Source organism: Gavialis gangeticus, unplaced genomic scaffold, assembly GCF_001723915.1.
Source record: "Gavialis gangeticus isolate Ggan-Ray unplaced genomic scaffold, GavGan_comp1, whole genome shotgun sequence".
Taxonomy (NCBI): Eukaryota; Metazoa; Chordata; order Crocodylia; family Gavialidae; genus Gavialis; species Gavialis gangeticus.
Genome location: NW_017729030.1, coordinates 53,433,892 through 53,447,232, shown reverse-complemented (window position 1 = coordinate 53,447,232; position 13,341 = coordinate 53,433,892). Strand labels below are relative to the sequence as shown.

At 38.2% G+C, this 13,341-nt stretch overlaps 1 protein-coding gene across 5 annotated transcripts in view; it reads right to left on the bottom strand.

Annotated features, from left to right (window-relative positions):
• Window positions 1–13,341, bottom strand: part of ARFIP1 (ADP ribosylation factor interacting protein 1) — a 107,121-nt gene that overhangs the window by 35,576 nt on the left and 58,204 nt on the right. For 2 of the 5 annotated variants that reach the window (XM_019522216.1, XM_019522219.1), the window contains 3 exons: window positions 8,670–8,778; window positions 4,240–4,335; window positions 1,547–1,656 (listed from right to left, as the gene is read on the bottom strand). In XM_019522216.1, coding sequence (XP_019377761.1) covers window positions 1,547–1,656; window positions 4,240–4,335; window positions 8,670–8,778 — 315 coding nt within the window. Of the gene's footprint in view, window positions 1–1,546; window positions 1,657–4,239; window positions 4,336–8,669; window positions 8,779–9,242; window positions 9,327–13,341 lie in introns of all 5 variants that reach the window. The other 3 variants (XM_019522217.1, XM_019522220.1, XM_019522218.1) reach the window with 3 other exon arrangements.

Below are 13,341 nucleotides of genomic sequence, written 5' to 3'. Positions count from 1 at the left end.
TAGGAGCTGGAACCAACTTCCAAGGGAAGTGGTGCTGGCCCCTACCCTGGGGGTCTTTAAGAAGAGGCTGGATGCCTACCTGGCTGGACTCATTTGAGTCCCGTTTCTCTTTTTGGGGTTTTTTGTTGTTCTCCCGCCCTGGCGGGGGGTCGGGCTAGAAGATCTACTAGGTCCCTTCCGACCCTTAATCTATGAATCTATGAATCTACTTCATTCAGTAGCCATGAACAAGAATGCTTAATCTTTGAATGGTTAAAAGAAACAACAGCAGCAGATGCTCATTTCTCAAATATTTAATCCTTAAACTGTCGGGTTTTTTGTTTGCTTGCTTTTTCCAGGAGGTAAAACAATCATGCAGCCTGAAAGTTTGACAGAGGAAACAGCTTTTCAAATGAATACCCAATGCTAATTTTGCCAGGATTCTGCCCAAATCCTCAGGTAACTTTCTCTTACAAAAGGCAGTGCACAGTGATTAGCAGCCAGTCTACCACTTGCAGTCTCCTGGTCAAGTCAACATCTACCAGAAAAGTATTCCTCAGAAAGGTGCGGAACATGGAGCATAACCAAGGAGCTTTTTATAAGTTTGCGATTAACCAAATTCAAATCTTAAAGGACAGCAGGTTACCTATCTGGGACAATACAAAAGATTTTCAAGAACAACATAAAATGGATGACTGAAGGCTGATTTAATTCTGGCAGGAATGCAGCAGGCAGAAGCAGCAGCTAGAAATGGCCATCCAACTGCCAAAGGTAATTTCAATTACTTGAAAAACTTAAATTCTAAAACAAATAGAAGTGGGCAAGAAAGAATGCAAGTCTCCACCCCACAAAAAAACATCTAAACTAGTTCTACTAGCAAACGCTAAGCTACAATTATAAAATGTATGTCCTGGTTCCCATCCCTATCAGACAGGAAGACATTATCTGACTGGCACTAAGGACCTTAGCATTCAAATGACAAGGTTCTATGTTACCTTGCAGTAGCTGTCTTGGAAGAGGTATCTTCCAAGTAAATAAGAGTAAATAAGTGAACTTTATAAACCTGTGTCTCCGTGGCATTTTTGTACTGGAATGCCTCCAACCATCTGAGTTTGTATCTGAAAGAAGTGATAACTGAAAAATCCAGAAGGGATGAAGGGTCAAAAGATCAAAGACAATGAATTAATTGTTATGCTTTCAACTTAATATCCTCTAATGCTAATCAATGATGATTATTCAAAAACAAACAGTTCAACCATCAGCATTCAAACAAATAACAACTTGTAGGTTAAATAAGAATAGGGGGTAGAAACAAATAAAAAAACTATTCACGATGTTGTCAAGTTAATGAAGCCTAAAATCAATACAAGTTTCTCTTCTTGTTGCCAGCTAGGTTTCATTTATTTTCTTTTTGAAAGGTCACTGAAGCATTAAAAAAATGTGAGCTTGTATATATAGATTTTGCTCAATAACAGGATTGCAAATTTTTAGTTACCTAATATAGTAAGGAGACTTTTGAAAGGTTTAGGCTAAATCTGTGAAATTAACATGCATAAAAAGTACTAACCTTGTAAGTGTTTAGGCTCCATTTTCTTACAAGTTCCAATTTTTCCATGGCTGGATTCTTTACTTCATCTGCTAACACAACTGGCCCACTTTTCTGCTGCATTCTGCCACCTTTGCAAGATAGAACAAGTTTACCTTTAGGACATAAAAGACACTTGACTTTCAAAAAGTCAAGTACACCAAGTTCATGCAACTGCACTTGTGCATGCAAGAGCCAATTTTGCAGCTAATTTCAGTGCATATTAAAGACGGTAGTGAAATGCATATGAAGGAAACAGAACTGCTCTGAAAAGTCAGGTATGCATATATATGCAATAAAGGAAAAACACAAATAATTGATTATATTCAATAGATACAACACCCCACATACATAAATCGCTTTATTGAGTAATAAAGTTTACGGTGATGTTTGCAGAGTTTGTTGCTACCTTCAAAATTGCTTTTGAGATGTGCTTCATTATTAAAACCAAACTGGCAGCCTCTATAGCCAACACCCAGCTAGAGTTAGCTAACCTAAAAAAACATTTTCATGCTCTCTAGGCAATTAATACTTTACAGAAACATATGAACTGCTTGCTATAGCCAAGAACAATCAACACACGATATAAACAAATATCTAAAACAGGGGGGGCCAGCCTTTTTTATATGTATGCCACAATTAAGTCCTCCCCACCACAAGTGCCTCTCTCATCCACTCCCACACAGGCACATCTGATGGAGTTTGCACACTGAGAAGCTGAAGGGAGGGAGTAGTTAGCTACAATCATACAGAGCAGAGTAGGATGCTGCTTTAAGAGTGGCCTCCTCTGGTCACTGAACCCTGTGCTTGGGATCCTTACTCACCATGTAAAAATGAGGTGGCTGTTGGGCAAGGGAAGGGTTAACATGACTTGAGGCACTAACATCTGACATCTCTTGCAACAGTTTCCTGTCTGCTTCCCGATTCCTTTCTGGTGCTTCTTTACTTAACACCAAGGGCTTGCATGCCACCCACAGCAGTTGTCCATGCCACTTGTGGCCTGAGTGTCACAGGTTGCCCACCCTGGTCAAAAAAGTTTCCTCATAACACAGGAATAAGAAATTCACAACATTTTCTAGATCATATTGTGCTCATCCTCTGCATGTTCAATTAATGTTAGGACAGAAACCCTAACTCTTTGTGCAATTAATATCTATCAAGTCATCATTCAAGAAAGTATGAAATCCATCCATCCCTATTAATATTCCAATGCACTGCTTGCTATGGCTTCTTTACCGCTAATTTTTAAAGGGTCATGAACAGTCCCAACATTTAGAAGTTACAAATCAGTAGGGAAAACTATTTGATTCTGCACTAATTTTTTTTTATTAAATGTATACAAACACCGACCTGAGAAATGGTAACAATCACAGGTTGGCTGGCAGCATGTTTGCCATGTCTACAGTACCAGCCCAAATTATGCCAAGTGTATTAACACCCTACAAATAAAGGGGGAAAACAACATATGAAGGGCACGGTAGTTTGCTTGCTTGCTAGAATGGAAGTCAGCACGACTCTCAGTACATGCTTTCTTAGTGTACTTCACTGCATGTACTGAGAGTCGTGCTGACTTCCATTCTAAAAAACAGCAGCACAGAGTGTCTGCCAAACGCAAAAGGAGGAGTCAGTATAGAAACGTTTAATTTCCTTTGAAAGTACTATCCTGTGTAAACAGAACTGAGATGCTAACAAAATGCCAATCCAAACTTGAGGGGAGAAGGAAAAACTTATCTATCCATTCATCATATTTTGTGTAACCCCAAATATGGTATACTGTATTATACAAAATATTATTTATATATTAACACAAAAATATTACACAGCCAGGTTATTCTGTTAACAAGGGTTGGAAAAATGAGATGTCTGTAGGTATCTACAAATATTCCTATAACACTGGCTGTGTCTACACAAGACTGACTGCACAGCAGTAACGAGCTACTGCACAGTCAGTGTCACCTAAAAGCCATTCGGCAATGCTACTGCATAGTAACAACAGTTACTGCACAGTCATTTAATACATGTGTAAGCAAGTACTAAATGACTGCTTAGTAACAACTGTGCAGTCAGAGTCTCGTGTAGACATAACCACCAAGTACTAGCAGGTTTTAAATCCTTAAAGTGCTAAACAATAATCATCATCATAAGTAATTAATCCTCATAAGATGCTCAAGAAAAATAAATTACCATTTTCCCCTTTTTAAAGAGAGGGCAAATGGACATAAAAGATGGAATAATTCACCGTCAGCAACAGATCAAATCAGTGACAAAGCAAGGTTGGGTGTTGTGAATTTCCAAAGTCCTATGCTATGCTTAGCCTTTTGGATTGTGTTGCTCCTTTTGACAGACAAAAGAAAAATGCTGAGAGATTTAGCATCAATATAAACTGAGAGATTTAGCGCCTGCATAAATATTCTGTTAATGATTGTTTGTTTTATTTGTTGTTTAAAGAGTAAAATCACATAAATTACACTTAATGCTCTGGAAACAAAGCTATACAGAAAGAAAAGCACAGGTTACTTTGCAGACTGTTAAAGCTTATAAGCCCAGAGGTGAAAGAACTACCAAAAAAGCCAGAATTGCATCCCCACCTAGTAATAAATCAAATTACTACAGATATTACGGAGTTAGTGTTGTCAGCAGAGACAAGGGCGTTATCCGCTCAGTGCAGTGAATACCTGTGGGAATAATTAAATCACAACCTTGTCCAGCCAGTCTGCTAGCTGCTGCACTGCTAGGAGATATAACAGATGATTTGGGTGATGCTGAGGAACCTGAAAGGGGGACATATTTAACCATAAAAAAAATTAAATTCCTTCTTAAAAAGAAACATGTACTCTTTATGTATAAACAGACAGTTTTTAATATTGGAGATATACTTGGCTCAGCAACTAGTAGAGTGTATGGAAGAATCGTTAGATTTTCTGGTGGAAAGTTGCAGCTGTTCATGTGAACTACTCCAAGTTATCCTGAGTTAATCATTTTTCCCCTCTAACAAGAAATTGGCAGCATGACTAAAATTTCTCAAAATACAAGTGACAGATGGGGCAGGCAAAAACTCACATGTAGCATTAACTGTTTAATTTTTTTTTCAATGGGAATCCGATTTCAATTGTAGGTAAAATTCAATCTGTACTTTCAATGGGCTACAAACTAGAACTTCGAGATACTTTAACCCTGGTTTCAATTCCAGGTTTATATTAGCAGGTGCAAGAACAGAAGTTAATCATGTATAATTACACACACACATGCGTTCGCACACTATGCAATAATGCAAGATCTGGAGCGAGACATTAGGGATCTAAAAAGTTAACATTTTTTGAGAAGAGAACTTTCTAGTGAAAAAAATATTCATTCCATTAAGAATACCAAAGTTATTGGCATCACTTACTCCAGAGTTTTGGATATTCTCATGTGCTACTGATAGATTTGTGCGTTTCCAATCACACGAGAAATAATCAAGTTACTCATTTAACTGCAGCAAAGGCAGCCTTACAAAATTTTACATGATAGTTTACTTTATTTTGGCATTACCTAATTAACATGCAAGTGAGGAGTTCATTTTGTGCCTCAGTTGATAAACTGATAAGCTATTTTTTCAAAGGTTTTTGAAGATCTACTGGGTCAACATGCCTTCAAAATACTCCTTGAGCACACTAGTGACTTCCACAAGTTATTTCACAGATTCACTATCACCAAAAAAAATCTCTCTAAGTAATTGAAACAATGATTTTTTTTCTAATGTCCATTATGGAATCTTTGAAGCAAGAAGCATCTCCCTGCCAACTGTAAATATAAACACTTTAATTAAATCGTTAGACTACATTAAAAACAAAATTAAATTGAGGCTCCAAGACTTTAAACTTGTCCTTTCCTGACATAACATTCTGTAATAGCTACAACTGGATTCTGAAGTTACAAAAGTCTGAATGCAGAATCTTACTGAAAGTCTAGGGATGTGTAAGCAAGCTAGGAACAGCATTTCATTCCTATGTTTATAGTTTCCCTTCCATCTTGCACAGCAATATGCAGTCTTAGTTATGATTTGTTTTTCATACCTCCCCCATCTAAGGACTTCAATTTTTATTTTTCCCTCTTATTAAGTAATTTTGACAAAAGTTGAAAAGTGTTCAAAATGGGGCAATATTTTATCTTTTTATTATTTGTAATAGTTGAGGTCTAATTTCCACAAGGAAGTTTCCTAATTCCTCATTCACAAAAAGATGATTAGGAATAAATTATGTTCTATATCAGTGGTGTTCAACCTTTGGCCTTAGGGGCCAAGTGCGATCCACATGGCCATGTCACCTGGACTGCAGAACTCCCCACGAGTCTGGAAATTTGGCAGCCAGGGGGAGCAGTGGCAGCATTTAATTGCTATGATTTCCACAGCTATGGCCATTAATGCTGCCACGACTCCCCAGCTGCCAAGTTTCTGGAGCTCTGGGGACACCTGTGAATTGGATGACAGTTCTGTGTGTCAGTTCAGGCTGAAACCGTATTCAGCACAAAGGGCTGGGTCGTTCTGTGGAGTCACTCTAAAGCCAAATCCAGCACACAAGGCCAGACTGGCATGCCAGATCACACCAAGGATTGACCCTGCACACTGACCCTACACTGGATCCAGCCTGCAGAGTGGTCCTTCGCCACTTATCTAGCCCATGGGGCCAACAAATTAAACACCACTGTCCTACACATCTTATACAAGTTCCATTGCTAAAATAGTTGTGCAAGGAGGCAAGGTTTTCTTAGTAGGGGTGCACCGATAAAGATTTTCGTGGCCGATACCGATAGCTGATGATTAACCAACCATATTGACTGATATCGATCTGATAACTGATATTTAGTAATAGTGCAAGGCATTTTAAACTACTGACATAAATAAACTTTTTTTGTTTGTTTGTTTTGCATTTAACACACACACACACCCACCTCCTGCCTGCTCTGGCCCTTGATCAGGAAGGCGGTGACCACCTTATTCCCATACATGTTGCCTCCTTGCTCATGGCTCCTACCCGCAGCCCCGCTCAACCCATGCAGCTGTCCCAAGCAGGTGGGGCAGACCCTCCCGTGAACAGCAGTGCCAGGCATATATGGAGCCCCAGAGCACACTTGCCTTACTGCCAGCAGGCTCTGCACAGCCAAGCTCCTGTGGCCACCAAGGAGAAGCTATTTTTGCAAAAGTGCCCAGTGCCTAGTGGAGCAGAAAGAATGTCCCTCGCATAGTACCTTCCCCTGCCTGCACACAGCCCAATGTCCCAGAAGCAGTCCCGGTGCTCAGGCCCCTGCTGCACACATGGCTTGCTCTGGCAGCAGCAGAAGCCAGTAATGGTCCCTTTGTTGCTGAGCACGGTGCCCAGTGACCGCTTCCTGGCGCTCCCTCCACTTCCCCTTCCCACTGCTCGCTGGAACCTGTAGTCTGCCACAGGCTCAGGCCAGCAGTAGGGCATGGTGACCAGACTACACTCACCAGGGTGCCCTGGGCACGCAGCTGTAATTATTGGCTACAATGACCAAAAATAGCCAATAATTTAATTTCTCCTTTTATCAGTGCTGAACCAACAGCCAACCGATATATCGGTGCACCCCTATTTCTTAGGATGATATCCTTTATTGGACCAACTATGAGGTAGTGTAAGAGTGATGTTGTAGCCATGGTGGTCCATAAATTATGGAAGAGCTAAGGATTTCTTACCAACACAGAGCATTTGCAATATTCCAAAATGATTAACGCAGCTTGAACAGCATCTTGGATACCAGTTAGTTATCTTCTGCAACAATGGCTGTTTCATGGATTTCTTACTTCATTACAGACAGAATAAGTGTAGTGATGGAGAACACTTGTTTGCTATACATTTATACAGCTTCTAATAGCCAGACAGCTAGATTCAAAGATGGTGAAACCAAGACATTAACTAAGTAATTTTTTTTAAGTCAGGATATAAACCAAAATGTAAAGTTTTAAACTTATAAAAGCAACAAATGATATATGTAAATTAATTTGCTGCTACAAAGACTCATGTTCACATCTGCTCATTTGTTATTCATTTAGGTCTTTTAAATTCATAATTCTGCTCTAGATAAAATAAACCACGCAAAAGTTTATTACAACTTCACATGAATGTCCTGTTTCCTGGTGTTCATTATTGTTTCCAGACACAGTCGGATAAAGAGAAACAAAGAGTGATATCACTAGTTTATTTTATAATTTCAGCGTTAGCTTTAATTACATACTAAAAATGGTTACTAGGATACAGTGTGAAATTTACATTCAATACAAAAAACCCACTAGTTTGTGATTCATAGTGCAATCAAGTAAGTTTTCAAAAAGACTTCATTCCCCTGAAGTACAGCATTTGTTTAAAAAACACAGATGTTAAATATGTTTCCCCCACCCCCCCAAGGATGTAGCCTTTTAATACATTAACAGCAAAACTAGGTCTATTCACATTGAAGAATCCTGTCGCTCTATGCTCTTCCATTTTCAGTATAATCCATTTTTTTTCATACTTACAGGACCTTAATATATGCACCATGATAAAAAGGGTGGAGGAGGGGGAATTTAGTGTCCGTAGAAACGGCAAACCTAATTCTATTCACTTCAGAAAGCTAAACTGGCTACTTAAGAGTGATAGTTGGGAAGAAAAAAAAATAAAAATCAATTCCACTATGTAAGTTTACAATAAGTAATACTTCTAATTCTTTAAAGACAATTAGAGTTCTAAACAAAATAAAAGTTTCTTCTTTCTTTGGAAAGTTTCATATATATTACATGAACACACATCTAACATGAAGAAACATCATTGTTTTGGGTTCCAAGATACTGATAAGAAAGGCAACTCTTACATAAAACTGGAAGCTAGTTAAAAAGTTGGTATAGTCCATTAGTAGTTTTTATTTTCCCCTTGAGAAACTGATAATCTAATATTGCCATTTTAGTAGCAAGCATGTCGCACCTTCACAATCATTACTATATAAAAGTGATCAAGGCAGCTGTCAACTCTGAGAATCTGATCACTGTGAGGCGGATTTCATGCAAGTCCAAAACAAACCTGATCAGTTGAATTGTTATCATTAAAAACTGAAACATTCAAGCAGTTACTATTACCTTGGAATGGTCCTGCTTCTATGACTCCCTCTTTGGTGTTGTCAGAGCCATGAGATGTTATTTTGGTTTCAGAGAGTCCAAGTCCAACTGGTAATGAATGTTTCAAATCCTTGGAAACATGTGAATAAAAAGGAAAATTCATGCAAAAACCCAAATAAGAAAACATTTAGGCATTACATTATCTTGTGCAGATCACTTTAAACTATTCTGTCTGCGGCACAAAACCTCATTTATGGTGTAATGGCATTCTATTATGATGCATTAGGGCCAAACATTCTTATAAACCTGTTGTAGTGTTTACAAAATACATCAGAGGTTAAACTCTTTTTATTCACTGAAGCATATGAAAGAAAAACTCTTCCCTCTGTAATGTCAATTTACTGAAGAAGTTATTTAGGCACACAATACATATTTAGCTTTATTTTTCAGTGATTAACTCCTACAAATATCTCACTAATAACTGGGAACTAGAAGCCTCATCACCCTCCTGTAGGCTTGTTCACATGAGAAAAACTAAAATAAACGATTTTGCAACAGTTGCCTATGTGGACACTCTCACTCTGCACTGAGTACCTTTGTGCAGTTTAGTCCATCTTGAAAAGCAAACTAAGCTGCAGAAATCAGAGGGCCAGATCCTATTTCCCCCTGCTCAAGTCCCTAGGAAAAACAAACAAACAAACAAAAAAGCATTAACATGCCTACATTTGTAACATGTTATCATCTTATTTTGAAAGACAGTCACAAAAAGCAGGAGCAAGACTAGCACCTTTTGATTTAAATGCTTTATGGGACTCAAGCAGAATGAAGTAGGATCACCCTCAGGCAGTTAAGAGGTGGAACAAGATCCGGTCCTGAGTATCCACTTGGGGACTAATACAGAAGGGCTGCTATTAAATTCCCAGCCTAGAAGGGGTTGGAGTAAAGGAAGGGTGGAGGGGGAGGGATGGCAGGAAGGGCAGGGGAGGGAGTTACGGAGGGTTTTTTCCACAGGAAAGCCAAGACAAAATTTTTCCCTATTTATTGGATGTGTAGAGCCAAATACATCTTTAAATGCTTTGTTCATGCTTATCACTTACAAACATCTCGCATGTTCACACATATATTGTGAACACACTAAATGTAGGCAAAAGCTAAAATGGATGAGACAAAAAATACGCAACACGTACACCCAGATTACAAGACAGGGAAACCTGTGGTATAACATATCAGAAACACTTTCACCTCAAAATAAAAAAAAAAACCCAACACATTAATCAAAATGCTTTCCTGGTTAGCCTTGGACCTAAAGTCCTGAGCACCAGATCTTCTTTCAGCTTCAAGAAACTGACCTCCACCTTCACAAGCAATATAGGTTTATCTCAACTATAAAATTCTTAAAATTCTGTTAATGTATTAAAAGACTGAAGCATAGTTCTGCTTTTGCAAGGGTCACTTAAAATAATATTCTGTAATCTATTCATACATCTGACATCACTGCATTTTTAAGTTTACAACTAACACACTTTTTAATAAAAAACTGCAACCATATAAAGCATGAATCTTTATTAGACAACACACCATGTTTGCACATCACTAAGGTTTTTATTGTGTTTTAGAAGCAAATATAAGACTGTTATAGTTCTAGCACATGTCTGAAGGGCAAGCTAAAACCTAGATTCTGTCACTGTCTTCACTTCAGTCTGTTTAATGTATGTGAAAAGGATTGCTCTTGTGTTTCCACTTGTAATAAGAACTTCTGGGACTTCTCATTGCGTCAACAAATATTAGGAAAGTATCAGCTTTGGTCTAAAAGTTAGCTATGTCTTCACTCTGATTTTCAGTTAGAACACCTACCTCCGGCTAAATATAACACCATGTTTGGTCAGAAGACAGCCTAAAGTCATTGTTAACAAGGCCTGAAGACTGTTTTCAACCGTTGTATTTAAAATTTAGCAAAGTTCTTTCTTGAATATCTTATTCACAAGAAAGTTAAGACTTGGGTAGACCAAAACTACTTAAGGATTCATTTTGAATTTGAATGGTTTGGGGCATTTTTTGGTCTAAATATTTTGCGCTCATATTTTCAAATGGATATATTCTGGGGATTCCTCCAATCCCATTTTAAAAATTTTTTTGCTTTAAAAATTCTAAATTCCAAAAGGATAAAGATCTCCCAAAAGTCAAACTTTTAGTTTCCTCTAAAATGAAATGTTTGCTGTTGGCATTTTTCAGGACTACCAGTGAATCAAAATAATCGAATATTCATACAACTTTAGTTATATTACTACGAAACATTAATTGAAGACCAAAGCCAGGTATAAACAAAGCATAAGTGAACAATGTGTTTTGGACTAGTAATAATCCCTACAGTTGTATCTTCAGAATTCTTTTGCTACCAACAACTGAAAAAGATTAATCTTTACATTCAAGTCCCCAGCTGTGTTTGTGAAGTTGGTAGTTAGAAAAATCATGTTTGACAACTGAAGAAGTATAATGAGGAGATGGATATAAATATGGAATTCCACTTTCATTTTTATTTAGTTACTCACCAGAGGATTACATTTTAAAACAAAACCACTAAATGGAGTTGCTTTTCACTGAAAATAAGGGATTCCCCAACCTTCCCCATTAGCTGCCCTTCCTTCACGAAAGCAAGAGTGAGTTTTTGGCTACCTGACCTCTTCCACTTCTTAGAATAAGCGACACTGTGCATTTTAAAATTAAAATTACTACTGGATTTGGAAGGCTGGCAGTGAAAAAGAACAGAGAAAGCATTCACACTACTGCTAACTTGGAATGTTAATAGACTAGAAGCTAAGTTCATTTCTTTTCTCAGGCTTTTCAGAAAAAAAGGGTGAACCAAACAATATTTGTGCACTCAGAGTTGGAATGGTTTCCCCCTACCCCACCCCACTAATCACCATTTTGTGATACTGGGAACACTGATGATGTTTGAATTACTTAATCATATGAGCAAGACCTCTCTAGAGCCACAAATAGATGCTTTACTTTATATAAGTGCCTGCAAAGTTAACAAGGAAGAGTGACAAGAATATTTAATTTCTTACTGATAGACTGGCATTAGGATATCTTATGCTTTTGTTAGGCAGTAATAATTCATCCAGATTCAATTCATTAGATAAATATGAAGGTATATCAGGCAGGATGTGTGAAAAGCTTGATCTGATCAAGTTCTTAAGGGGTAGGGCTTAATATTGTTTTTATCTCAAATTTAAGACATAGGAATGAAATCTAAATGGGAGCATGTAGAAACAAGCACACCAAGTCTACTTCTTGAAAAGTAACTTAATTTTCTATAGTATAAGCTATATGCCATGTACAGACATGCAGATTCTCCTAAAAGAGTTGCTGCCGTCCCAGGAGAAACCACGGGTATTCAGGATATTTCTTCCAGAGCAAACATGGGCCAGTCCAGGAAAAAAAATAACCCAGGAACAACCAGGATTAAAATTCTAAAAGAGTTTCTCCTGGGAGACAGAATGTCTGTACATGTTCTTTTCTGAGAGATGCCATGGTACAGTCCTCCAGCACCTCAGCCATTGTCGTTTGTTCCCACACTTCCCAGGGAGACTGTCACTTGTTGGACTTTTACTAACCAAGCACAGAGCAAAACGTACCTCCTTCTCAAGACAGGAGACACAGGCTGACCCTGAGCAGTCTGGATCAGCCAATCAATGCTGCCCTGTGCACTGCTGTCATCTGTTTCAGGCAGACTGAGGGAGTCTGCAGAATACACCAAAATGTGTGCACAGGCTGTGCAGTGTCAACATTGCAAGCTCTCTCTGCTCATCAAGGGTTTGGCATAAAATGTCTGTTCAGGTGCCTCTGGGTAAGTTTTTCTACTAGGAAAACAAACCTGGAAGACTTCTCCCAGATCATTTTAACATATGTATGCAGCCTTAAATAAAACATTAGCGAAGACCTCAAAGTTCTCATACTGTACATGAATCTTGTGATAATATTATTTAGTGACCAGATGAAAACATGAAGAAAAACTTTTCCTCCTGAGCTGACAAGTATTTAATTATCTCTTTCCCTATCAAATATGACAGTTCTAAGCTTGGGCAGGGGGAGAAGACAGTAGTTACATAATTGTCTACAGACTGTCAAAGGCACAAAATACAAACAGCTGTTTAGAGGCAGCCATGCTGATTGACAGCTATACTTCTAGTCAAACCTGCCATAAGCAATTTTACATCATGATGATGAGTCATTTTAAGTATACAAATGTCTACATCTGCTTTAGGAAAAGATGTCATGTTTAAAGTTCAGAATCCGAATTAAGCCTCAGCCACTTAAAGGTGGACTTTTCAGAAGGGCCCTTCAGAAGTACCCAGTAAACTTGTTCTTGAAAAGGACCAAACTGATGAGAAAATAATTAATTCACGGTGGAAAAATATTTACAGAAGCTAAATCCTTGCTGATCTGGAATCCAGGCCATGCACACGAATTCTATGCAACAACCTGGAATGAGCAGGCTTATATCTGTTGACAATGATGCCTCAGCTAGAGAACTGTGTTCCCCATATAGGTGGGGTACATAGTGTTACCAAAGACAAATCAGGGAAAATAAGACTGGCGGCAAAAAAAGACTCCTTTCAAGGTCATCCTCAAAAAAAAAAAAAAAAAAATCAACCTGGGAAAAGGCAAAAATCACCTAGGAAAATGAATA